The sequence below is a fragment of the Mesoplodon bidens genome (genome assembly GCF_964165515.1).
Source record: "Mesoplodon bidens genome assembly, chromosome: 9".
NCBI classification, from domain to species: domain Eukaryota; kingdom Metazoa; phylum Chordata; class Mammalia; order Artiodactyla; family Ziphiidae; genus Mesoplodon; species Mesoplodon bidens.
In genome coordinates, this window is record NC_138166.1 from 60,259,695 (window position 1) to 60,285,899 (window position 26,205).

Consider the following 26,205-nt stretch of genomic DNA (forward strand, 5'->3'; position numbering starts at 1 on the left):
GTCCATTGAACATAGACTATGATGTGAGACTTAAGAGTCTGCAGAGTTATGGCAGTTCAGTTTTCCATCCTCCTGGTTTCTGGTGAGGCCTGAGGATGTCCGAATTCACTAACCACCATCAGATTTTCGCCTGGCCGTCTCTGTGTTCATCAAGCCAAATTCCCAAGTTTTAGGTAATAACCTGTAGTTGAAAGTGCTGCCCTTTTCGATTTACTAATTTCATTGGCTCTAACTACTAAAACCAACTTCAGATCAGTCCATGACAACCATCTTAGAGTTTTTAATTGTGTTATAAGTGTGTATTAAATAGTTTGAAAATAAAATTTTTTTAAGAAGTTTCCTCCTCATCTCCTGTGGTGAGTGGGGGGAAGAAAAGATGCATTTTCATAGCTGTTAACCTGCAGCAAGCAATCCATACATCACTGAAGTCTTATCCCTTGAGTAAATAATAGGAGAATTTCTATTAAAACGGTACTATTATTTATTTGACCCAATAATTTTTTTCTAGGAATTTGTCCTCAGGGAATAGTCAGATTTAAAAAGACAAATATATATGGACAGGGATGTCCTTTATGACATTACAGTTAATTCTCATTACTCATGGTAGTTTTGTTCTATAAAGTCACTGCAAACACTGAATTAGCAAATACTGAACCGTTGCTCCTAGGGGAAATACATAGTTAGGTTCCTGCGAGCCTCTTTTCACAATTTCATCAACTGATCAGAACATATTGTTGTCTTGTGTGTTTCTGTTTAAAGACACCTTGTTGAGGAGAGGGATAAATTGGAAGATTGGGATTGACATATACATACTACTATATATAAAATAGGTAACTAATAAGGAACTACTGTATAGCACAGGGGACTCTACTCAATACTCTGTAATGGCCTATATGGGAAAATAATCTAAAAAAGAGTGGATATATGTATATGTATAATTGATTCACTTTGCTGTACACCTGAAACTAACACAACATTGTAAATCAACTATACTCCAATAAAAATTAAAAAGAAGAGTCCCTGGGCTTCCCTGGTGGCGCAGTGGTTGAGAGTCCGCCTGCCGATGCAGGGGACACGGGTTCGTGCCCCAGTCCGGGAAGATCCCACATGCCGCGGAGCGGCTGGGCCCGTGAGCCATGGCTGCTGAGCCTGCGCGTCCGGAGCCTGTGCTTCGCAACGGGAGAGACCACAACAATGAGAGGCCCACATACCGCAAAAAAAAAAAAAAAAAAAAAAAAAAGAAGAGTCCCTCCTCCTAAAGGAAAAAAAAAAGATACCTTGTTTATATATATTGTTGACTCATTAACATTGAACCCACGGCCAACAGCACTATAACTCATGCCTGAACGAAGCTTATCTTTTTTTTTTTTTTTTGCGGTACGCAGACCTCTCACTGCTGTGGCCTCTCCCGCCACGGAGCACAGGCTCCAGACGCGCAGGCTCAGCGGCCATGGCTCACGGGCCCAGCTGCTCCGCGGCATGTGGGATCTTCCCGGACCGGGGCACGAACCCGTGTCCCCTGCATCAGCAGGCGGACTCTCAACCACTGCGCCACCAGGGAAGCCCACAAAGCTTATCTTATATAAGCTTATATAACACGTGTTTTTCCATAAGGCACATCACAGCCTTCTTGTGCTTAGGAACACTAGGCAGCACTACACTTGGGGATCCTTTTAAACAGCAAAATCAACAACAAAATACACAAAAATGCAAAAAAAAATGGTACTAAATAAACACATTTGCGTACATTATGAAAGGTGAAACAAGAAGGCAGAATGTCACCTTGTTCGACCTCAGCTGGGAACATGCGTGTCAGGTAACTCAAATTTTTTCACCACTCTGCACATATCCAAAATGACTGCAAGAGTGCCATGAGCGTCGATTTCAGTATTACAAATAAACTTCAGCATGTAGGCAAATCCACAAAGACAGAATCCACTAATAATGAGGCTCAACTCTATTTATAATACTGAAATTTTAGAAACTACCTAAATGCCCTCCACATAAACATGATTCAATATTACATGGTCATTAAAACCATGTTTTGAAGAGTATTGAATGATAATGAAAATATTCATGATATACTGTTCAGTGAAAACAGGCTGGATGAAAATCTACCTGTATTTAAACTCAATTTTGTTTGTGTGTATATGTATAGTATTTCACTGATTTTTCTTTCTGTATACTTTTCTGTGTTAAAAATGTTCAACAATGAATATATATATATATTAATCTTACAATACATAAATAAAAGGTTAGTAATAGGTATCTCCTGCTTTATAGTTCAGAGTGAAATGATAAAGGAAGATGGAGAGGAAAACCTGGGAAATCATGACAGCCACTTGGCACAGTCTGAATCACACTCCTCAAGCAGCTCTCCAGAAGCCCACTGGGAAGAAGGCCAAGAAGTCATCCCAACTTTCTTTAGTACCATGAACACCAGGTATTCTGTACTCTCTAAAATCACTGACAGTTGGATACAAGCTTTCCTTCTGGAAAGTCAGTGTTGGTGTTCCTTTCAGGGGATGGCGTATCCTAACAGAATAGAGAATGTGGCATACCAAGCATCTGCTTTACTGTTCACCTTGCCTGAAGCAGTGGATAAGAAGGAACTGGATTGTGAGAGTATACTCTGTCAACAAGTTTTAGCTTGCTTTGGTGGATTATCTTTGCAAAATGATTTTATTAGACTGTTATAATAGAAGAACAGTCATTGGGGCATATTTGTGAGACGAAGCTAAATGATTTGACCTACAGAGGGGCAGCTGTTTTCATGACTGCCTCTGAACTGCAGAGCATGCTAATGTTGTGTTTTCAATCTTTCCTCCTCTGTATCACCAAATTGTTCAGCTTCAGTGACATCGAACTTCTGGAAGACAGTGGCATTCCCACAGAAGCATTCTTAGCATCATGTTATGCTGTGGTTCCAGTACTAGGTAAGATTGCTGGATTTGCCTTAAATTCATAGTCTCTAGAATCTGTTTCACTGCAGTTATTTTGTAGTAGAAATATGCTGAACTATGTGTACAGTAAGATGACCCTCCTTATCTACCTCTTCATATCACTAGACACATATAGTTAAAACTGTGTGACCTTAAGCATTATTACATATTTCCATTTCATTTCTAATTATGATTAATATTGATCTTAGAGTTGTGTAATGAAAAAAGGGAATTCTGTTTTCTAGAAATCATACTTAAGAGCAAAAGTGAAAGTAGTTGAGGAACAGATCTTCAAATCTGTTGGTACTATGAAAAAACATTTTACCAGCTAAAACTTTTTTCAGATTAAAAAAAATTATATATATAACTTTATTTAAGTTTAAATTACATTTACTTTTTATAGAGCCAGTAGTATCAGGAATTGCTAATGTGTTGAAATTTGCTATATAATCCATTTAACTCTGTATCTCTTTTTTAAATCAAGGTATATCTTGCATAGAACTTAACTGTTACAATTCAGAGAGTTTTGACAAATGCATCTACCTATGTAATCCACACCTCTATCAAGGCAGAGAATGTTTTCATCACCCCAGAATGTTCCCTATGCCAGTCAGTCCACAGCCTGTCACCCAGCCCAAGGCAACCATACTGATTTCTGTCACCATAGATTAGTTTTTTTGGGTTTTTTTTTGCGGTACGCGGGCCTCTCACTGTTGTGGCCTCTCGCGTTGCGGAGCACAGGCTCTGGACGCGCAGGCTCAGCGGCCACGGCTCACGGGCCCAGCAGCTCCGCGGCATGTGGGATCCTCCCGGACCGGGGCACGAACCCATGTCCCCTGCATCGGCAGGCGGACTCTCAACCACTGCGCCACCAGGGAAACCCCCATAGATTAGTTTTGAGTGTTCTAAAATTTCACATAAGTGGAATCATGTTACGTACTCTTGCATTATACTCTTGATAGTATAATGTTTTCACCTTTGTTGTTACATGTATTAGTAGCTCATTCCTTTTTATTGCTGAATAGTTTTCTATTAAGTGACTATACCCTATTTTGTTTATTCATTCTCCTACTGATAAACATTTGGGTAGTTCCTTGTTTGGGGCTATTATAACTGAAATTGCTCTGAATGTTTTTGTGTCTGTGAGCACATGTTTTCATTTTTGAGTAAATACCTAGGGGTGGAATTGCTGATTCATAGGGTTTATACATGTAATTTCATAAAGAGTGGTTGTACCGTTGTGTACTTCCAATAGCAATATATGAATATTCTGGTTATTTCACATCCTCACTAGCACTTGGTGGTGTCAGTATTTTTGGTTTTAGCCATTTCTGTGAGTGTTTGGTGGTATCTTGTGACTTTAATTTGTATTTCTCTGATGACTAATGATGTTGAGCGCTTTTTCATATGGTTATCGACCATTGCTATCTCTTCCATTGTGAAGTCTGTTCAAATCTTTAACCTATTTTTAAAAGTTGGTTAATTTTCTTTTTATTATTGAATTGAAAGAGTTCTTTGTATGTTCTGAATAACATTTCATTGTAGACATACTCATTATGAATATTTTCCCCCAGACTATGACTTGTTCATTTCTTTTCTTAAGGATGCCTTTTGAAGAGCAGGGTTTTTAATTTTCGTTAAATCAAATTTATCTGTTTTCTTCTTTTATAGTTAGTGCTTTCAGTATCCTAAAAGATCTTTGCTTATCCCCAAGGTCATGAAAATAGTCTTCTGTGTTGTCTTCTACGCTTTTTATTTTTTATTTTAAATTTACATCTGTGATCCATCTTGGAATCAGTTTTTTATGTGGTGTGAGGTAAGGGTTGAGATTCCTTCTTTTTTTTTTTTTTTTCCTTTATCTGTTTGTTCAAGAACCATCTGTTGAAAAAGCATCTTTTTTCCCTTTTATATTACCTTGGCAGCACTTTGAAAACCAGTTGACCCTGTAAGTGTGGGTCTATTTCTGGACTCTCTTTTGTTTCAACAATCTGTTTTTTTTCCTCACCCTAGTATTACAATATCTTAATTACTGTGTAAGGCTTGAAATCAGATAACGTAAGTCTTCCAGTTTTGTTCTTCTTTTTCAAGATGTTTTGGCAATTCTAGGTCCTTTGCATGTCCATATAAATTTTAGCTTTTCAGTTTCTGTTAAAATGAATGTCAGTATTATGACATACTATGAGTGTGTTTCATGTTTGGTAATTGTAATCATTGTTGCTTTTGTTGTGGTCATCCATTTACAATGCTTGGTGTCAGTTTATTTATCTCTTGTAAAAATAAAATACAGGGTGTGGGGGGTGGGGAAAGAATCCTGGGCCATGCATGCTTCCCATTACTTTTAAGGGAAAAAGCAAAGCTGCCCATCCCACTAATTCAACCCGAGAGGAAGAAGAGCCCTGATACAGATCAAAGAGAAAAACTAAGGCCGTATCCAGGGGTCAGTGTACTAGAGTGGAACTTTCCAAAGATGTGTGGAAGGTATCAAAGTTCCCATCCTCCTTCCACGACTCCTCTTCACTCTCCTGGATAGGATAAGCAAGGACAAAGTGGAGCCCACAGAGTAGGGGGCCATGCAGGTGGCTTCCACATGGTTCAGTTGGCCAAAGAAAGTAGAGTCTATATACACACTGGGACTAGAGGTTGAAGGGGATTTGTTTTTCCTGTAGGATTCCTGGGACCATACATTCTTTGATAAGCATGTATGACGGTAGGAGGCAGGATAGAATAGCAGTCTGATGGAAGAGCTACAAGGTAACTCCAATTCCACCCTACACAGTAGTTATGGCCAATAATACAAGTTATCCCTCTTATCATGAAGATGCCAGGAGTCTTAAGTCTTAAGTCTTGAACCTTAAAATCAGAGAAATCATAAATATTTCTCTGTATAAATAAAAATAAATCTCATTACATATATCCCAAACATACACAGAAACAGAAAACGACTATGGTTTAGGAATAAAAAAAGGAGTAAGATAGTAAAATGCAATATTCTGATAAATGTACTGGTTTTCTGTACTAAGCCAGTAAACCACTCGAAACTTAGTGAGAGTAAGTAAAACATAACTACTCCCAACTGATTTTTTTGAATAGATAGAGGCATTTCCGAATAAGACATACTGTATTATATAAGACACAAAAGAGAGCTTATTCTATATGTCCCACTGTGATTTTTTTTGAAGTAATGAATCTTGAAAACCTTTCAATAAACATATATGATTTTCTTACTATTTCTTAAAAAAAAAAAAAAGCCTGTTGGGATTTTGATTAGGATTATATTGAATCTGTAAACCAATTAGTAGGAAATCGACATCTTAAACAACATTGAGTCTGCTAATCCATGAATGTGCTAGATCTCTCATTTACTTAGGTCTTTATTTTCACAACGTTTTGTATCGTGTAAAGGTCTTACACATCTTTTGTTAGGAATAAATTTTAGAATTTTATGTTTTTTTATGCTATCATGAAAAGTATTTCATTTTCCAGTTGCTTATTAATAGCATATAGATACAATTGACGTGTACATTGAGTTGTTTTTTACAATCATGAATGAGTTAATTTAAAAAATGTATTTTCTGTGTTTATTGAAATTATCATGTGTTTTTCCTGTACTCAATGTAATAAATTACATTGTTTGGATGAATTCAAGCTTGCTATCTTGCTGTCTGTTTCTACCATCTTGCTACTTATTGTCTGTTTGTCTCATGTGTTCTTCCTTGTTTACTCCTTTCTTGATTTCTACCCAATTAATCAATTATTTTTTTGTATTCTGTTTTATTTCCTCTTTTAGCTTTTTAGCTACCTATCTTTGTTCCTGCCTTTCTTTTGGATGAGTCAGTATTTTTTAGAATTTTATTATATTTTCTCTTTTGGCTTTTTGGCTATACCCCTTTGTGTTACTATTTTTAGTTGCTCTTATCCAACAAAAATATTCAGACTACATATATAATTTTAAATTTTCTGGCAAGCATATTAAAATTGTAAAGCAAAACAGATAAAACTAATTTTAATAGTGTATTTTATCTAACTTGGTATATACAATATATCATCTGAACATGGAATCAATATAAAAGAATCATTAATGAGATATTTGGCGTTCTTTTTTTGGTACTAAGTCTTTGAAATCTGGTATATATTTATACTTACGGCATATTTCAGTTTGGAATAGGTACATTCCAAGAGCTCAATAGCCACACATCTACTGGCTACTGTATTGGACAGTGCAGCCCTAAGGATTACAATGTGCATTCTAAACTTATAAGGTTGTCCTCACCTGCCCTTAGGCCCTTATTATAGTTACTCACTTCAGAGCAGTGTAGTAGAAAAGAGCAATGACAGTGTGCCAGGAACCTTTGAAGCTTATGTTTAGAAAATGATTTAAAAGCAAAAAATAAAAGTTTGGCGGGGGTGGGGGGGCCTGTTAAATTAATTGCTACTATAAAAAATATTTTCCACTTGAAAAAATTGCTTTTTCAAAGATGTTTTCAATCTTTTCTTCTAGACAAACTTGGCCCTACAGTGTTTGCTCCTGTTAAAATGGATCTAGTTGGAAATATTAAGGTGAATATACTGGCTTGTCTCTGTGGAGACTGTATATTTGGAGGGAGTACTTGCATGAAATCTCATTCAGAAACAAATGATTGTTGAGTTTTATACTCGGGATGAAAAGTATAGGCCAGCTGTAAGAACCTTTCTCAGAGGAAAAAATACTTTAAAAACAGTACTTTAAAACCCTCAAACTATTTAATTCTAGCTTAAGCCTAATAAGAATCCTCAAACAAATAAAACAGATTACTTGGAAAGCATAAGGAAGAAGGTAAGAGAGGCTTAATTCATTTTGATTTCTTAGAGGGCCTGGTTGACAAACTTATGTCTCAACAGTAAACTGACTTGCTTGATAGCTTTAGCACTTTTAACTTAGGTTATTTCCCTGCTTCTCCTGCAGAAAGTAAATCAGAAGTATATAACCAACAAAGAAGAGTTTACCACACTCCAGAAGATAGTGCTGCACGAGGTGGAGGCCGATGTAGCCCAGGTTAGGAACTCAGCTACAGAAGCCCTCCTGTGGCTGAAGAGGTGAGGCAACTGGGGTGGGGCAGCAGTTGAAATCCAGCTTAGTTGAAACGTCACCCCCCCAAAAAACTGGTTATGCAAAAGAGGCTACTTCTGAGTGAAAGCTGTAACCCATGTATAGCCTTTTCTAGAAGGCCTGAAGAATAGAATATCAACTTTTTTTTGCCTCCGTCTTGATAGTGATAAACATTGTTAATATTAATAGAATATATAAGATAGGAATCATAAAGGACAGTAAAGCTGATTGGTTTTGTCTTTAAGTCAGTGGATCACAAACTGTCATGGCATCAGAATCACCTGGAGGGCTTATTAAAAAAACACAGATTGCTCCACCCAAAACCCAATTTCTGATTCGGTAAGTCTGGAAGGGAGCTCCAGAATTTGCATTTCTAACAAGTTCCCAGGTGATGCTGAAGCTGCTGGTCCTGGGACCACATTTTGAAAACCACTGTGTAGGTATTTCAGATAAGAATCGTCTAGAGCAAGCTAAAGGGAAATCACAGGGAAGAAACTTAGAAAGGACTGCCATGTGACTTGACTTGTTTATTGCTATGCCCAGGATACTACTGAAAAAGAAGCTGATGTCTGCCGTTTATTCATACCCATTCAACATAAGTGAACTTTGAAGAAACATTATTTCTTCCTCTTTTTTGTTTTAGAGGTCTCAAATTTTTGAAGGGGTTTTTGACAGAAGTGAAAAATGGAGAAAAGGACATCCAGACAGCCCTGAGTAAGTGTTATTTACATTTTGGTTGATCAATTGAATAGGATGTGGAATGGAGACCCCTGGAGGAGGAGATAGGGTGTGCTTTTCAAGATCTGATTTTGGTATTTTTCTATTTCATTATTATTAATTGTTTGTTTCTTATATGCTTTGTTAAAAAAGAACTCATGAGATAGTGACCTGGTAGTCTAGATCTAACTTATTAAAAATCAGTATATCTTAAAGAAGAGCTAAATTAATAGAGAGCCATCTTTTAATCTTAATAGGAAAACCTAATATTTTTAAGAAGTCAGTTCTTCCTAAATGAATCTTGAGATAACTGTATAGTTTTCTAAAATCCGTATCCAGAGAGAAGCTAGTTTTGGAGACCATAAAAGGGAGTGTGTGGGGAACCCTAGGAATTTGCTCTGAAGTGAGATGAAGGGCTGGTCATCATCTTGTATTCCTCAAGTGCCCTACGTGCCCCATTTTTGTGGTGGTGTTGAGACTCGGATGAAGGCCTTGGTCAAAGGAGATCGTCCGATATCTCTAGCATCTCAATGCAGTGACTGGAACCTGTAGGTACTTGATAAACATTGGGTGGGTGGGTGGATAGATGGATGGATCAATGCACCTATCGGCCACTTTTGGAAAACATTGAAGACTTGGAAGCATCCTCATAGTGCCACTAACAGACTGGCTAAACTCTCAATCTTGGTCTCTAGGAAATCCTTCCAGGATGAGCATTGAGGTGAGTGGGTTGGAGTGAGATTCCATATTACTTTGAAGCCTGTATTATTATGATGTAGAGAAGCACATGGTCAGGCTCTAGGCAGTCATGATTATAAATAATGAAATGAATGAATTTGATGCTTCTGCTGGGGAGGAGGAGCCAGTGTTCACACAGCATTTTATCAGTGTCAGGGGTGAGTTCTTCCTTTTGTTAGTCCTCCCTTTGGGTCATGAGTCTTGAGGGATCCTGCCCCTGTGTGATTTTCCCAGGCCTCCCTGTGTAGAAACTTGCTGATGTGCCATGAAACAATAAAAGCTGATATTTCTGTAACACTGTATAAAAAATTTAGACAACCTAGTCCTCGCATCAATCCATTTTTACAGGTTAGGTAACTGAAATTCTGAAAGATTAAAAGACACGCTAAGACCACAAAGGATCTGAAGCAGGGTCATTTTGGGATCCTCAGTTCTAAGGTCCTCATTTCTCCCACAGAAGGTCTTCTCCACCATCCGTGAGCTACCTGCATTTTGGGGTTTCTCATACATCCTTGAATTTCCAGGACTGTCTCAGTTATATCCTCCCCTAAGTGTCCTGATTTCAGTACTAAAAATATATTCACCATGACTATTAGGACTCCCTAACCAGTATCTATCAAACTTGATGACTTTGTGGAGTGATTAAGATCATGGGCTTTCTGGATAGTGTTGTGCCCTTAGGCAATTTACTTAACCTTTCTGTGCCTCAGTTTCCTCATCTGTAAAATGGGAATGATGACTTGATTTCCCTAATAAGATTGTTGTAAAGATTAAATGGGTTTATGCATGTGAAAAGATTAGAAATTTGGTACATAATAAGCACTTAATAGAGGTTAGCTTCTATTGTTGTTTATATTCTCATCATCATGACATACACAAAGTTGATCACCTACCAGAAAATGGGACTTATTTGTCCCAAATCACAAATGGAAAGTTACCAAGCTCAGTTGCCAAGCCTGAAATTTCTCTCCAGACTGACTTCTTAGTATGGAAGTTTCACACTGGTAGGAAGACTCCACCACCTGCAGGAAATGCAGAAGATATGGGATTCAGCACTGTGTGTGTGGTGGACTCCACATGTCACAGGATGCTACTGCTTTCTGATGGCTGGCTGTGTGAGGGCAAGTGGGGAATGCTAGTCTCATTACCCCTCTGCTGGAGCTGGGATAGAGGAGAACCCAGCTGCTTACCGGACACAGCAAGTGAAAAGAAAAGCTTTGCCCCTTGGAGGTGGAGAGACAGTTGAGGATATACCCTTTCTGCCCTGCCCCCATCCCTAATTCTGCCCCCTTTCCTCCCCTATCTTTTACTTGATTTGAAAGCTGGGCCTAGAGATGTTGACTTTTTGAAGAGAGAGGAGACTTGAAGGGCAAATGCTGCTTCAAAACTGAAATAATCACAGCCAATCTCAGCTTTTCCTTCCCTTTCTTCCCCGCTGGGCTGTTTTCAGTGGAAAGGAAAAGGGACCATAAATTTGAGATTTTCATCCTGATGCTCAGGATTATTTCAGAGGTCTTCATGATTTAAATCATCTTTGCTTATAGGGATCCCTAGTTTCCTGCTGCTGTTCAATGTGGAGAGATAAAGCTCCCCTAACCAGCCCCCTTCCCTCTAAACACAGACACAACAAGTTCTGTGCAAGCAAATAAGAGAGACTTATGAGAAATGTTTACACATTAACTGTTCAGAACCCATAGGCTGCTTGTTGCCTATTTCTTCTGGATTGCTGGCTTCTTTTTTCTCATTTTGAAATCACAGGCTTTTAAGCAGAACTGATATTTTGTCTAAAATGAGATAGTTTAGGTATGTAAGTAAAAGAGTGGGTATGTGCCATTTATATGCCACATACAGGCAAATTAGCTTGCATTTTTTATTCTGAAATTGAACTTGAGTTATTGTAATAACAGCTACCATTTATAGAGCACCCAGTGTTGGCATAACACTAGGTTCTCCATAACCATTTTATTTAATCTTCTCAGCACTCCCCTTTTACAGCAAGTAAACTGAGGTTTAGAGAGGATAAGTACTTTACCGAGGGTCTCAGATCTAGATCAGTGGTTCTCAGAGTGGTCCAAGGACAGCAACATCTTCATCACCTGGAGACTTATTAGAAGTGCAGACTACTGGGTCCCACCTGACACCTGCTGACTCAGAAACTGCCGAGGTGGGACCCAGCAATGCGTGTGTTCACAAGTCATGCAAGTGATTCTAATCCATGCTCAAGTTTGAGACCCGTTCCTCTAGATCTGGGATGTTGAAGCTCACCTGTCACTAGGCTACATTTGGTTATTTGGGAATTTTGACTGCATCTAAGTGACTATTAAATAAGCAGGAATAAAAGTACTGAAATTAGTTACCCATAGCATCAGTTAATTCTGCCTCCTTTTCATGATAATTGGCTGGTTACCCAATGGCTGAAAACTTTTCCTAACCTAGGAACAGCAAGACAATTAGTAGGGATAAAATAAGGATAAATCTTGGATGACAGTCCCAAATTTGAAAACACTGCTTAAGAAAGGTTTTGAGGTAACTGCTCATAATTTTGGATAGTCTTAGTGGCTTTGAAAATGGGAGATGATATGTAACAACAGTCCTAAATGACACAACGGAAGCCTTGACATCTATTAACTCTCTGGAAAATACATGTATAGTCATTGTATTGCTGCAGTTCTGTGACCTAGAATGAGTTTTCAGCAATCGGAAGGAGGCCTTGGGCTTTATACTGCCTGCTTTTGCATTTGAGCCGTCACTTGAATTCCCCATAATGATGATCAGAGTGGAATATTTTGGGTGGTCTCATGCCAAGAGCTGCTCTGAACTCTAGTGTCCTCTGACATTCTCTAGAGATCACTCTAAGGAAAGAGTTGGGTACACAAGGCAAATGTGTTTAATGGTCTACCCTGTAGCTGAGCCCCTCCATTCACAGATGCCACATCAAGAAGAGGCTTTGGAAAGCATCTTTGTAAGTGAAAGGAAGAAAAGTTGCTCTGCCATTTCATGCACCATTGTACTAAATATTATGTGTTCTGCACTGTTCCCTCAGTGGGATAGCATATTGCCACATCCCTCACCTCGGAATGATTCCATAAATGTCAGGTAAACATTAACTTAACCAAGATCTGTAGCACAGAATAGGAGAAAAAAAATGTAGAGGAGGCTCACTTATGCATTTAATATGAAAGGCTTTCACAAACAGGGAGAGCTATATGAGAGAGATGAAGTTAGAAGTCATAATCAGATATTTGACATCAAATCATAACTGAACTAATTATTCTGAAAGTACCAGGGAATGTGAGTCGAGTCATACCCTTTCCAGGACTATTAACAGCATGTGCTTCTAATGGCAGAATTGGCTTACAGTACAAGTTTTCATCTCGATGGTGCCTGAAGGTAGCAAAGGATATCTCTGGGTACTTGTTCCATCTCTGTCAACTGGTTATTGAATTGGCTTTTCTCCATACAATTCATTTTGCCCAAAGCTTAGTCACTGTAAAGAATTTGGGGTACTTTCCTAGTAGTAGTTTTTTTAAAATTATATCAAATATTTATCATTTGACCAAATATGTAAATACAGTACCATCTACTACCTCATGACCCCATTACTTCCAGAGAAGATCTTCATCCAGAATTTGTAGTTTATCATTATATAATGAATGTTTTTATACTTTTACTATATATTTATGTGTCCACAAACAGTATCTAGTAATGTATTGCATGTTTTAAATTCATGTACATGGTATCCCATTATACATATTCTTCCTTTTTCACTGGGTATTTTCAGATTTATTCACTGCCTATTCACTTTCAAACCTTTCTTTGTCCGTGATTCTTGCCTAAGGACTTCCTAGTTTAGCTCATTTGCAGAACTGAGATGATTGTCACTTTCTGAGCTCAGTGAATGATTGATTTCACCTTTTCTGGCTTTGCTTGTCTACTTCTCAAGCCGTCTCCTAAAACTTAGATTTGCATTTCTCCTTTGCCCTCTCTACAACCCAAAGTAACTTTTTAAATTCTCACTAATTATGGATTTACAATAGAGAAACACTCTCATATATTCTGTTCCTGGACAGAATAGCTATCCACCAACAGTAATGGAAAGGTAGTTCTTGTTCAGATGCTGTGATAGGTTGAGGCATAATCTCTAAATACCTCATAGAAGGTTTTTGACTAACCACTAAAGGAATCAAATCTGCATTTTTATAAATAGAATAAGGTTCCAATTTTTTCAAGATATGGCTGGGAGATGGCACGTTTTTCATTTTCATTATTTTGTTTTATCACAAAGAATAAACATTAGTTTTGTCAGAATGGTTTAATGTGACAAGAATGCCCCAAGTTCTCGTTGCTTTTAGCTTTGTGACCTTGGGCAGGTAACTATCTCTCTGGGTCTTCTGTTTTTTCATCTGTAAGAGGAAGAGAATTGGGCAAGGTGATTGTCAACGCTTCCTACTTAGAAATTTTGACTCAGTTTCTAAGGAACTGACACATTTCAGAGAATTGGGAGAAGGGAATCATTTATGTCTTTCAGAGGCCAAAAATACTTCCAGATTATAGAACATGCATTATGATAATGAATGGGTATTATAGTGAAGATTAATGTATTTCATTATCTAATCTTCTCTAGGTAACCAAAATAGGTCAATGCTTAGACTTCATCCTAATTTAATGCAGCCTCACATGGCAGGGATATTTGCAGCCCTAGAAGTCAGCTAAAGACTTGGAGCAAGTCTTTTTCTTTTATGAGTTTTATTTTTTTTGTTGGTTTTCAATTGCGGAGGTGGTCTTCCTAGGCCTGAGTCAGGACCTAGCCTAAATTCTCTGCCTCCCTCTTCTCCCATTAGACTTACCTGGCCCACATTTTGCCCAGTGGGACTCTTCTCTGGCAAGATGCAGGCACAGCAAGGAACAACTGCCTTCTCTAGAAGGGCTGGGGGTAGCAGGGGACACAGATCGTGTTGCTGTACAAACACTCTCTCTTCCTTAGACCAGGCTGCCCCTCTTACTTGGACTCACAGCATCCTTGTTTTCTTGCTGTCCCATAGAAGGGAGCATGGAGAAGGGTTTCTGGGCTGTTTTGAGTGGTTGACTTCACAGGCAAAGTGTAGGAAAGGTATAAGGCCCCTGAGGTTGGAGTAGCACTGGATCCAGAGCCCTTATAAACAGGCAGTTTGTCTGCCAGGTGAACTCTGGAGCCAAAGGCTCAGGGACCAGGACAGCGGTCAGCTGCGTTTGCTGCATACCATAAAGAAATACTGATCTCCTTTTACTTCCCTACCACAATTCCAAATCAGAATGATCATGACTGTTAGAATGCCCTTGGTGGTTACCTCTGGGAGGCATGACTATAGGTTTCTTTAGTTCTTCCCTTTTTGCATTTTCCATATTTTTAACAATGAACATGTATTATTTGTGAAATCAGAAAAAAAGCCATAAGTGTTATTTTAAACTACCACTGTGCCTCAGGTGGGAAGTTCAGAAGCCTTGACACGGCATAAAAAGGGTCCTCACAGTTTGGCCCCAGCCCCAGTGATCTGCAGCCCTACTGGACTGTTCCCCCTTCACGCCACCATCTCTCACAACTCCATGTAGCTTTCTCTGTCTGCAGCCCCAGGTACCACCCTACTCTCTGCCCTACCCAGCCTTTGAGACTCCTTTGGAGAATTCTTTCTGTCCAGTTGCTCCCAGGCTGGATTCATCTCTCTTTCTTTTCCTGTAGCACTGGATAGAGATCTCTGTTATAGCAGTTGGCGATTTGCATAACGATGATTTGTTAAAGGCTGGCTCTCTTATAAACCCATGAACTTCCTGAGGGCAAGGGACTGAGTTTAAATCACCCAGTGATCCCTGCTGCCTTGCACTTAGTAAGGGGCAGTGGTAGACTTGCACTAAATTCTTGCTGAATGGAGCAGCTGTTCCATCACAGGTGTCTATGAGCAGATTGTAATGGCACTAAATTTCATCTACTGATTTTTAATGGCATTTAATACCTTACATGGATTAGGATCACAAGAAAGAAAGTGTTCCCACTATACCTCTGTGACTCACCTCAGGATGTTTTCTATGGACCTATACACCTTCTTACAAGCCCAGATGGCTCCTTAGACGGTTAGAAATTTGACTGTCTTGCTGATTTACCGCAGAGGCTGTGCCTAGTATTTCCTGCCTGTCTGCGCCTATATGCTAGCAACCCTTTCTTCACTAAGGTCTTAGATACCATCTAAAGTATCCCTGATAACATCTGTCCCCTTAGAGAATCAGATAGGTTTTAAGTGTGGCTTACATTGAAGACTTGTATCTTTGACACTGTCCTAGCCTACGGACTGTTCTCCTAAGAAAAAGATTGAATTTAATCTTGAGTTCTCCTTTAGGCTATTTCTAAGAGTCCTTTCTGCACTTGAATTTATTGATTTTTATCATTTCTGCTTTAGCTTCACCACACTGGATGGTGGCATTTCAACCCATTCCTAAAACTTTAGATAGCCAGCGAAATCTGCTGTTAGAATTCAAACGTACAGTCTTCTTTTATACAAAATGTATTTTATGCAAACTTGAATTATGTAAAATTGATACATGGTATGCTAAAAGTATTAATAAAGCCTCACCCAAATTTTAAAAATAGAAATTGACAAGAATTACGTCATTTCAAAGCTAGAGAGCTTGAATAAATTGTAAACTGTGTTCAAGCTACAGCCACATGGCAGTGCTGTTTTGCCTAGTAAAATGCAGATACCTGATGTTCTTTGGCAGTATTCTGTGAACCGCACTGCTTTTTACTGCATAGGAGCTTGTGGGTGTGGATTTGGTGTCTTTTTTTTTGTTATTTTAACATCTGCTTTTGTTATAATTTAAAATGTCTTTATAGCCTATTACAGTGTCGCCCAAGCATTGATTAAATGGTTGATGGTGGTGCTTGTACTAGTGTTGAAACTAGCCCATGAAAATAAATAAGTTTGGAATAAAATTTAGATGTGGTAAAACATGATAAAGAAGGTCAAACAACCCCCATGATACTCTGTGCTGTAATTTAGGAGTGTGAGGACTCTGTAGACCACTGGAGATGATGCTGAGAAAATAAAATGGAGCACTGAAATAAAAATGCACTGTGGTGATGTAGAGCTGTGCCCTCCTGAGAGCACATTTATTCCTGTGGAAAAATCAGTTTTGAATTTTGCATATATTGAATTATTCAAAGCCTTCAGGAACACATCCCTTGCATAAAATGCAGTCATCTTGTTCTCGAGATTTTTTTTTTGGTAATTAAAATTATTTTCTAGCAGTTTTTAAATCTCCTTTTAAAAAACTAACTGGGACAAAAATAATAGGTTTTTATCTTTAAAGTGTAGAATGTGAATGACTTTTATCAATAGGCCTCACCATTTACTTTATATCTACCTTAATAACTTCAAGCTGTTCTTTCCATAATAGTTTTAAAGGTTTCTAGCTTTAAAACTGTATGTCCAGGGTCATAGGGACATCTAGGACAAGCATTTGACATCCCAGAATAGAATGTTAGAAGGTTGAAGAGAACCTTAGAGGTCATTTTACAAAGGGGGAAACAGATAGTTAGAGAGGTCAGCTAAGGGACTGGCTCAGGATCACACAACATTTCAAAGAACTGCATTTTTATATTTTTATAATGTATTTTAAATTGTATTTAGTCTCTATATTACAGTATCTTTTCATCCCTCTTTACTTCCTTATATGTACTGAATTTTCCAACCATGATAATAAGCTGAAGTTGAGATATGACACAGGGTAAGAGTGGAAATACCAATTTTTCTTTTTAAAAAAATCTCTGTAGGGCTTCCCTGGTGGCGCAGTGGTTGGGAGTCCGCCTGCCGATGCAGGGGACGCGGGTTCGTGCCCCGGTCTGGGAGGATCCCACATGCCGCGGAGCGGCTGGGCCCGTGAGCCATGGCTGCTGGGCCTGCGCGTCCGGAGCCTGTGCTCTGCAAGGGGAGAGGCCACAACAGTGAGAGGCCCGCCTACCGCAAAAAAAAAAAAAAAAATCTCTGTAGGCTTTTTTCCTACTCAAGACTTTTGGGGTACATAATCTCATAATTCAGCTTTTTTTTATCAGTTTCTAATACCAATAGGAATGTGCTACTTCATACATTAGAAAGGACATGATACAAATAGCACATCAAATTCTGATGAAATGGTTCCTCATGGAGTTTTTCTTCTTTTCAAGATAATGCATATGGTAAAACATTACGGCAACACCATGGCTGGGTAGTTCGAGGGGTTTTTGCGGTAAGTAATCCTTCTGCCTCCTAATGTTCTGATGGTCACAGCAAGGTGTTTTGTTTTGCTTTGTGTGTGTGGTGTTTCTGTTTGTTTTTGAGAATAAGAACAAAATATTGCTTATTTCATTTAAGTCTTTAGGTCTTTGTTGTATGGAAATGTTGACAATAAAAAGTAAGAAAAGACTGTTAGCATGTGCTTCACCTTATCTAGTTCCAGTGACCCTGAGAAGATTTGTCTCAGAAGTGGTTGCCTTCTGATGTGGTAGTTAAGAGTGTCAGTGTAGAGATAGGCAGGAAGCTGTCAAATGCTCACCATTGAGGGGAAACCAGTGGTGGTTTCAAGCCCATAGCTCCCTCTGCTGCCTGTTAAAGTCAATCCTGTTAATTCTCAGATTTTAGTCAGTTTTTTTTCCCCTAAATTGAATTTTGTCTTGAATATTAACTGACCCGGATTGCCAGTGGCTAGGACTAGAAATATCTTCTTACCCAGTTATTTTCTTTATGGAGGTGTTTGTATTCATATGTTTTGGCTCCTGTGAGCTACCACTCCTTCCTTCCTTGCATGACCTAGGAAGAACACACACCTGAGAATCATAGTCCCCTGGACAAATCACTTAGCCTGCTTTGTAAAATAGAAGGAGAAGATGGCGCCTTTATGTCAGCAGTAATACTCTGTTATTCTCCCATCTGGGGAGAGGTCAGCCTTAGGTGCAGCCATGAAAAGGCGGAGTCTCACGTAGTGGTACAGTAGGAAATGTCATAGAATATGAGTGTTGTTTGGAAGGTCGGGGGATTAAAAATAGCCTTGCAGATGATGGTCTTTTACTAATTCAAAGCATGGGAGACCTCATTTGCCTAAGGTAAGAACTGTTCAGGTCATGATTTACTAGGAGGCAGGTAAAGAAAGTGGGAAGAATTTACCGTGGAAGAAATCAAATTTTAGTGAAAATGAAACATTTTTGAAAGCATAGAGATGACTAGCTCTATGTCCTACTGTTCACTGGAATAGGAACCAGACCAGTTGCAGCCACTGACTGCTCACACTTACCTTCAGTGCATGTTTAATAACATAATAATAGTTACCATTTGGCTGTTGGGCACTTACTGTATATCAGGCACTGTGCCAGGTACTTCTGTGTTCATTATCTTTGGTAATCCTCAGGATTAACTCCCAGTATTTTGTAAAATAGTTCAAAACTGTTTGTTCCAGCCCAGAGTGAGGCAGTGGCAGAGTCCAGGTCTAAACCCAGATCTTCTGTCTCTAAGGCTGATGCTCATCCCACACATCACAGCTCTCCACAGTGAAGACAGAATAACTGAGAAACGGCTAGTGAGAAATTAGGCAAAGGATGCTGCTGCATTCATCAGTCTCCCTGAGTAAATACTGTGATTGGCTGCAGGTGCCTGACACCCGAGTTCCCTTGGTGAGATGACAAAGCATAAAAACACTGAGTTGCACTATTTATAAGAAACATAAATGGGGTTTGGGTTTTTTTTTCAGTACAGAGGGCAGAGTTTAATATTGAAATATTATTGATGATCCGAGATGTTGCCAACAAGAATGAAGCTATAGCACAAAATTTATCATAAGCATGAGTCTTTAAAAGAACATTTTAACTTACAGGATTTTTCCCAATATATAGTAATTTAGACTGATTGTAAAAAAAATTTTTTTAATTATGGAAGAATAGAAACGGTAAAAATTAAAATTGTCCATAATCTCACCACTCTATAATAAGGATTTTTAACATTTTTGTGTTTTACCTTCTTAGCTCTTACTTTCATATACTTTTACATATTCTCTTCAATATGGTTCTGTTTCATTTCATATATTTATATAAATATCTACTTATAGATACTTATATTTTTATATTTACATGTTTATTTTATGTGTATAATTATTTTTATTTTGTATACCGACTCTATATGCATATGAAATTTTTTGACATTTAGCTGGTTGTATAATTTTGTATTCTTTTTCTCTACTTTTTAATTTTTTATATTTTCTAGTTTTATTGAGAAATAATTGACATACATTACTGTATGTTTAAGGTGCACAGCATGATGGTTTGATTTACATGTATTGTGAAATGATTACCACAGTAGCTTCAGCTAACATCCATCTTCTCATATAGATAGAATTCAAAAAAAAGAAAGGAAAAAATTTTTATCCTTGTGATGTGAACTCTTAGAATTTACTCTTGGAACAAGTTTGCTGTGTATCCAACAGCAGTGTTAGCCATAGTCTTCCCCACTTATTTTTAGGGACTGCATAATATTTCCCTAGTATGGAGGTACCATAATGTATTTACCCAAATCTCTGTGTTGGAAATTTCAGCTGCATCTGTTTTTATGCATTTTTGACTAAAACTGTTATTTCCTCAAAATAGGTTCCTAGAAGTAGAATTGCTATGTCTAATACCGAGAAACTACAGTCACAACTTAGAATTGGAGCACTTACCATGCACTAGATGTTGTTTTAAGTGCTTTACTTACATAAAGTTATTAATCTCATAACTCTGAGGTAGGTTCTCTTATTTTCCCTGCTCATAGACAAAGAAACCTGAAACACATAGAGGTGAGGTAATACACCCAAAGTTATAGAGTAAGAACATTTTGAAAACTTGATATTATTGCCAATAGTTTTTATAAAGTTGCTGGTTTTTAAGAAAATAGATTATGTTGAGCATTTGGCAACAGCCTTATCAGTAGAGGAGCTACCTTTCAGTGTCTCTCCTGTTATTCTCTAAGTCATCCCTACTTTGGAAAGTTTATTGAGTTTTCTAATGTGCTAATTAAAATTATCAGGGGCAAATTCATTTAACTAATCCTGGTTGCTCAGGGAAATGGCTTTTATGCTCAAGGAATTTGACTTATTTACCAGACAAACAGTGAACTTTTATCTTCCAACAGTTACTGTCTGTGGAACTGACGGCCAGTCTAGGCTCTGCCTCTTTCTGTGGCTCCCTGTTTTGGCTTCATCTTCAGTTGAGTTCTGTCATTGTTTCCCAGATAGACTCTGCTGCATCACAGTCCACTAGGAGGCTTTGAGAAATCTGTAGTCCTGGGTTCCACTCTGGAGAAACTTTAAAATTTTTTTCTTTTACTTAAATATATATACATAGAGTTTTGTTTTGTTTTTTATCACAGAGTCCAAAAACGTGATAACAAAAAATAGCAGTTTGTTCCATACTTCTCAGACTCACTAAAAGAGGCTGCCACTTTCAACTGCTTTGACTATTTCTTCCAATACCTCTGTAATTCTAAAACTATTTACTGTTCTTTGTGGACTTATCAATTTTAATTACGGTTGATTTCTGTTATAGATTAGAAATTAGCTCTCTTAGACCTTACTGTCACTATCTCACCTCCCCTGCCTCCACCTTCCCTGTATAATTATATCACAAGGTAACATTATGATGATGAGCCAAAATTCTGTGATTTTTTTCGTTCTTTCTTACATGAGTTTTACATTTTCCCCCGTACCATCGGATTTCTCAGATCACCATCATTCTGAACTCACGAATGTATCAGATTATCTGTATTTTTTTTTCTTGGAGTGTGCCCTTCCAGAACTTTCTAAACTCTTCTTCCAGTCTAAATTGTTGTACTACTATTGCCCTAGGACTTTTCTTCACAGATTTTCCTATATTGCATCCCCACCTCACCCTAATTCCATTTCCCAAGTCCTATGACTTCCTATTTCTTGATCCAATCCCTTTTTTTTTTTTTTTTTTTTTTGCGGTATGCGGGCCTCTCACTGTTGTGGCCTCTCCCGTTGCGGAGCACAGGCTCCGGATGTGCAGGCTCAGCGGCCATGGCTTACGGGCCCAGACGCTCCGCGGCATGTGGGATCCTCCCAAACCGGGGCACGAACCCTTGTCCCCTGCATCGGCAGGCGGACTCTCAACCACTGCGCCACCAGGGAAGCCCCCAATCCCTTTTTTTGATGGTATCCAAACTCTAGTAGCTTCCTAAGAAAGGGTGCAAGGGAGCTAAATTTTTGAGTTCCTGAAACTATCTTTATTCTGCTCCTTTTTTCCTGGAGTGTTGATTTGGCTGGTGTAGAATTCTAGGTTAATAGTAATTTTCTCTCAGTACTCTGAAGGCATTCCTCTGATGTCCTCCAGCTTCCAATGTTACTGTTGTAAAATCTAATGTGCCACTGTGTATAAACTGTTCCTCACCTCTTTCTAGATGCTTTTAGGATCTGTTCTTTATGCCCACATTCTAAAATTTCACCGTGTTCTCCTTTTGGTCTTTATCATTCATTCTGCTGAGCACTTGGTTAGGTCTTTAAATCTGGAGACTCATATCCTTCAGTTCTGGGAGATGTTCTCACATTATATTTTTGGACAGTTGCCTTCCCTTCATTCTCTGCTCTCCCTGTACCCCTATCATTATTTGAGTATTCATTGTGTGCCAGGCAGTGGAATAAACACATCCTACATGTCCCATTAATCCCTCAAATAAGGAAAGTGCTATCAGTCATCTTCTATAGATGAGGAAACTGAGGTTCTAGGAGTTTAATCACCTTGCTTAAATTCCTCAAGCTAATATGTAAAAGATTGGGGATTCAAATCCAGGTCTCCTCACCCACGCCTGTGCTTTAACCACTGCATAATGCCAGTCACTTTCCAGTTGCAAAAAAGGAGAGGGTTGATTCTCAAAAGACTTTCAATGTAAGGAAGCTCAAGGAAGCAACTGCAGAATGATTATTCAAGATTCCAAAAAGTCTCCAGAGAACTCAGCGGAGCCAAACCAGTAGGTGCCAGATAGCAGATTTTAGCGAGCTTAGGGAACAGTTGGCCTGCAAAGGGAGGGGAGCTATAAGGAGCTTAGGAAATCTTCCATCAGGGAAGCAGTGTGGTTGGTGGTGTAGTTGAAAAAGCATAGAGACGATTCTAAGTTCAGATCCCGGCCCTGGTGCTCACTAGCTGTGTGATGTCTATCTGTCAAATAGGAACGTAAATTGTACAGGGTTCTTACAAAGATTAACTGGGATAAAATACATTAAAGCATCAGTGTACAAGCAGACAACAAATGTTAACCCCCTTCCTTTTTAGAAAATATTCAAGACTACACAGGAAATATCCATGTAGGGGGAAATAGGAGACATGCAAAGAAAGTACATGGAGATGAGATACAAATAGGATGGTGAGACGCCCTGCCAGACTGGCCCTGTGCCGACAAAGACTATGGTAGCAGCATGCATGCAGGTCATCCTGAGCACTCAACCAGAAGAGGCTGGATCACTGTGAATGAGAAAGGAGCTTTTCGCAAACTGTTTTTTTCTCTCAGCATTCCCTGACTTGATGGGATTATGCATCCTCAAGATGGCCCAAGAACATACTTGCTTCTTCTAGCCTTAAAGTGATTTGGTGCTTGAAACATAATTTTAGAGTCCATGAACTGAAAAGGTGTATGCCTTTTTTTTTCACTCTTGCTCCCCTCAGCTCTGTATGTGTGTGAGTGTGTGTGCACGCATGCGCTTGTGCATGAGTATAATATGCAAGAGAGCAAGCCGTGGTGCAGCTTCTCACGGGCAATTCTTTTGCAGTTAGCTCTGAGGGCAGCTCCATCCTATGAAGATTTTGTGGCTGCATTAACCATTAAGGAAGGCGACCACCAGAAAGCAGCTTTCAGTGTTGGGATGCAGAGGGACCTCAGCCTTTACCTCCCCGCCATGGAAAAGCAGCTGGCGATACTGGACACTTTATATGAGGTCCACGGACTGGAGTCTGATGAGGTGGTATGATGTCTGCAGGGCAGCGCCGCCTCCTAACTTCAGGGAATAAAGTTCGCTAACGTGTTTCATTGCCCTACTTAATTTCCAGCAGGAGCTTCAGTCCTCTCCAATCCCTTACTTGGGGGGATGGAGAGGAGGAGACAAAGCCTAGTGCTTTTATGTATAATTTTTTAAATGCATATATGTTTTGTGTGTTTAAAAATCAAGGTGCTATATATTCAGTTCAAAGGGCCTCCTGGAAACCAAATCATAGCTGTTACACAGACGTGAACGGCGAGTTATAAGAGCAGATTTGACAAATGAATTTGTTAGTATTGTGTTTTGCTTTTAGTTTTAATGGGCCACCCAAACCCAAGCTGAAAATGAGCAATTTTTTTATCAAGCACTGTAACTCATAGCCAGTGTTTCAATCAATTTAGAATTAGACTAAAAATTTAGAGGGAGCTCAGCCCCTTTGTTGAAGCTATTGAAATGTAGAGTTTGCTATTTCTAGACGTCCTGCAAAGAATCCTCTTCTCTGTGGCTCTGTGGGCCAGAAGAGCCTGTGTAGTCAGTGTGTCGGGGGCTTTGGTGTGACCAAGCAGTGCCATCCCTGTTTACGGGCCAGGAGACTGGCTCTGAAGAGATGAGTGGTATGTCCTAGCCCCGAGCTGGAGGACAGTATGGGAAGAGTGGGACAGGTCATCTGAGGTGACCCCTGTGCAGTGCACACCCTTTGCCAGCCTGCTTTCCTCGGCATCATCTCAGTTGGACATCAGAGCAAAACCGTGACATTCGGGGATTATTATTAAACTTCAAAAGTAAGGTTTAAAAGTCAAGGGATTTGCTCAGTCCCACAGCCACTAAATAGAAGAACCACGTGATTTCCATGTATGATCTGGACCTCTGCATCAAAATCACATGGAGCGCTTGTTTGAAAAGCAAATTCCCAGGCCTTACCTTGACCTGAAGAACCAGAATTATGCGATTGGGACCCAGGATAATAAACCTTGAATTTGAATAAACTTCCCAAGTTATTCTTGTGCACACAGGGTTGAAGAGCTACGAGATTAAATTCTAGTTTACAGAATTCCCAGTCTTCTGCATGAACTAAATGATGTGTCCTTTTTTTCAAAGAGGAAGAGGCTATCAGTTGAAATGAAGTAGTTAAAGGGAGAGTGAGAAATGGAGCACGTTTACTCAGCAGGTTTCTTAATTGAGCCAGCAGGCCTTCAGGGACCACAGTTCTGAATATGCTCTCTGATCAATCTTGGCTTTATCACCAGCGGTGCAGAGGAAGCTAAATGCAGCTGCTCATCTTATCTCAGAAGCTCTGGGGCTGTGTCACAGTTTAAAGGTGGGATTTAAGCCTTTCACAAAACAACCTTGTGTAGGCATTCTTCTGAAGAGTGTGACGCCAGGACTGTGGCCCTAGTCTCTCAGTAGGCCAGGCTGCCAAGAGTGGGCGGCGGGGAGAGGCCATGGGTGCCTTCCCTGTCAGGGGCTACTCACTTAAGGTAGCTGGAAGGGAAGTTCCCTGGTAGAAGGTGAGTTCCTTTGAGGGGCACAGGTGATGCTGTCCCGAGGGCAAAGAGAACCCTCTCCTTAGGTGAGAGATTAATGTAGGAAGGGGTCTTGATTTTTTTTGTCTGTCTTTAAACAAATGGGCCTTTATATAGCTCAAATGAACGAAGCAGATACTGTGCTCAGTAAGGACTTCTGAAAAATGCTTAAACTTTAGAAAAGCAACATCAAATATTTTAAGGCTAGGGAGGAAAAGGGTGCTAAAGTGATGTTGATTCCTTTGTATCTTAGCGCTTGCTGTTAGCAGCTGCTAAGGTGTGTATGTTGTCTTCTCCTATTCCCACGAGTAATTAGTGCGGACCTCCTTCTCTGGCTAGTGTGAACATGATGGCAGGACTAGGGGATAATTTAGACTTCCTGCCCTTACAGAGCCTCCTAAACGGGAAGAAGAAAAAGCCACCAGTCTTTGCTTTACCTTGAATGAATGCACATTAGACATTGCGCCATTGGGTGGGGATGCTACCAGGAGATTGTAAGTGTTGTGAAGCATGACCGTTCGGAGCAAATGCTGGTGCTCCCCGTCACCTCAGGAGAACTGGTATGGTCTCTGGGAGAGAGGTGGGCACACTGAAAATACCTCAGATTTTCCACCGAGGCTTTGAATACACACAAAAAGAAAGCTGCTCAGCATGGCCATTTCGTGTTTCTATAGGTACTGCCTTGGTGTATATGACCCAGTTTTCTGGGAAAGAAGGTTTCATATTATCTGGGATCTTTGGGAACCCAGATCAGAGTAGCTTGAATAACTTGAATAAGTTGCATTACCTACTCAACACTTTTCCAACCCTACAGAAAGGAGGTAATGTTAGGTATTTTCCTGACTGGAGCATACTAAGTTTACCTAAGATGCGTAAAGCTCTGGAAATTGAACTTCATATTAGATGACAAATTCAGCTTGACCTGACGCTTGGCACAGTCAGAGCTTCCTCCTGGACCTGCAGTATTTGCTTCTCCATTTTATTTAAAGGCATAATGTGTGCTAATTGGCATTTACTATCTAAGACAAGGACAAAGAGAAAAGATAAGGCTTTCTCTCCATAATCCTCTAAGAGTCCTGGGACCTCTAAGCTTTCTTTCTCTGACAATGAGAGGAGATGGGAAAATGCTAGTATGTTTGTTGGTTGCTCAAACGTTTTTTAGGATTCCCTTTCTAGAGTAACCTTT

General features: G+C 39.3%; 1 protein-coding gene across 4 annotated transcripts in view; it reads left to right on the forward strand.

Annotated features, from left to right (window-relative positions):
* The window catches only part of PLEKHA8 (pleckstrin homology domain containing A8), a 59,857-nt gene extending 35,375 nt beyond the window's left edge, over window positions 1-24,482 (forward strand). For 3 of the 4 annotated variants that reach the window (XM_081243514.1, XM_081243516.1, XM_081243515.1), the window contains 7 exons: window positions 2,284-2,443; window positions 2,851-2,936; window positions 7,441-7,499; window positions 7,885-8,015; window positions 8,672-8,742; window positions 17,675-17,736; window positions 23,290-24,482. In XM_081243514.1, the coding sequence (XP_081099640.1) occupies window positions 2,284-2,443; window positions 2,851-2,936; window positions 7,441-7,499; window positions 7,885-8,015; window positions 8,672-8,742; window positions 17,675-17,736; window positions 23,290-23,487 (767 nt within the window). In that variant the 3' untranslated portion in view covers window positions 23,488-24,482. Of the gene's footprint in view, window positions 1-2,283; window positions 2,444-2,850; window positions 2,937-7,440; window positions 7,500-7,884; window positions 8,016-8,671; window positions 8,743-17,674; window positions 17,737-22,795; window positions 22,887-23,289 lie in introns of all 4 variants that reach the window. The other variant, XR_014016587.1, reaches the window with a different exon arrangement.
* The last annotated feature ends 1,723 nt before the right edge of the window (window positions 24,483-26,205 follow it).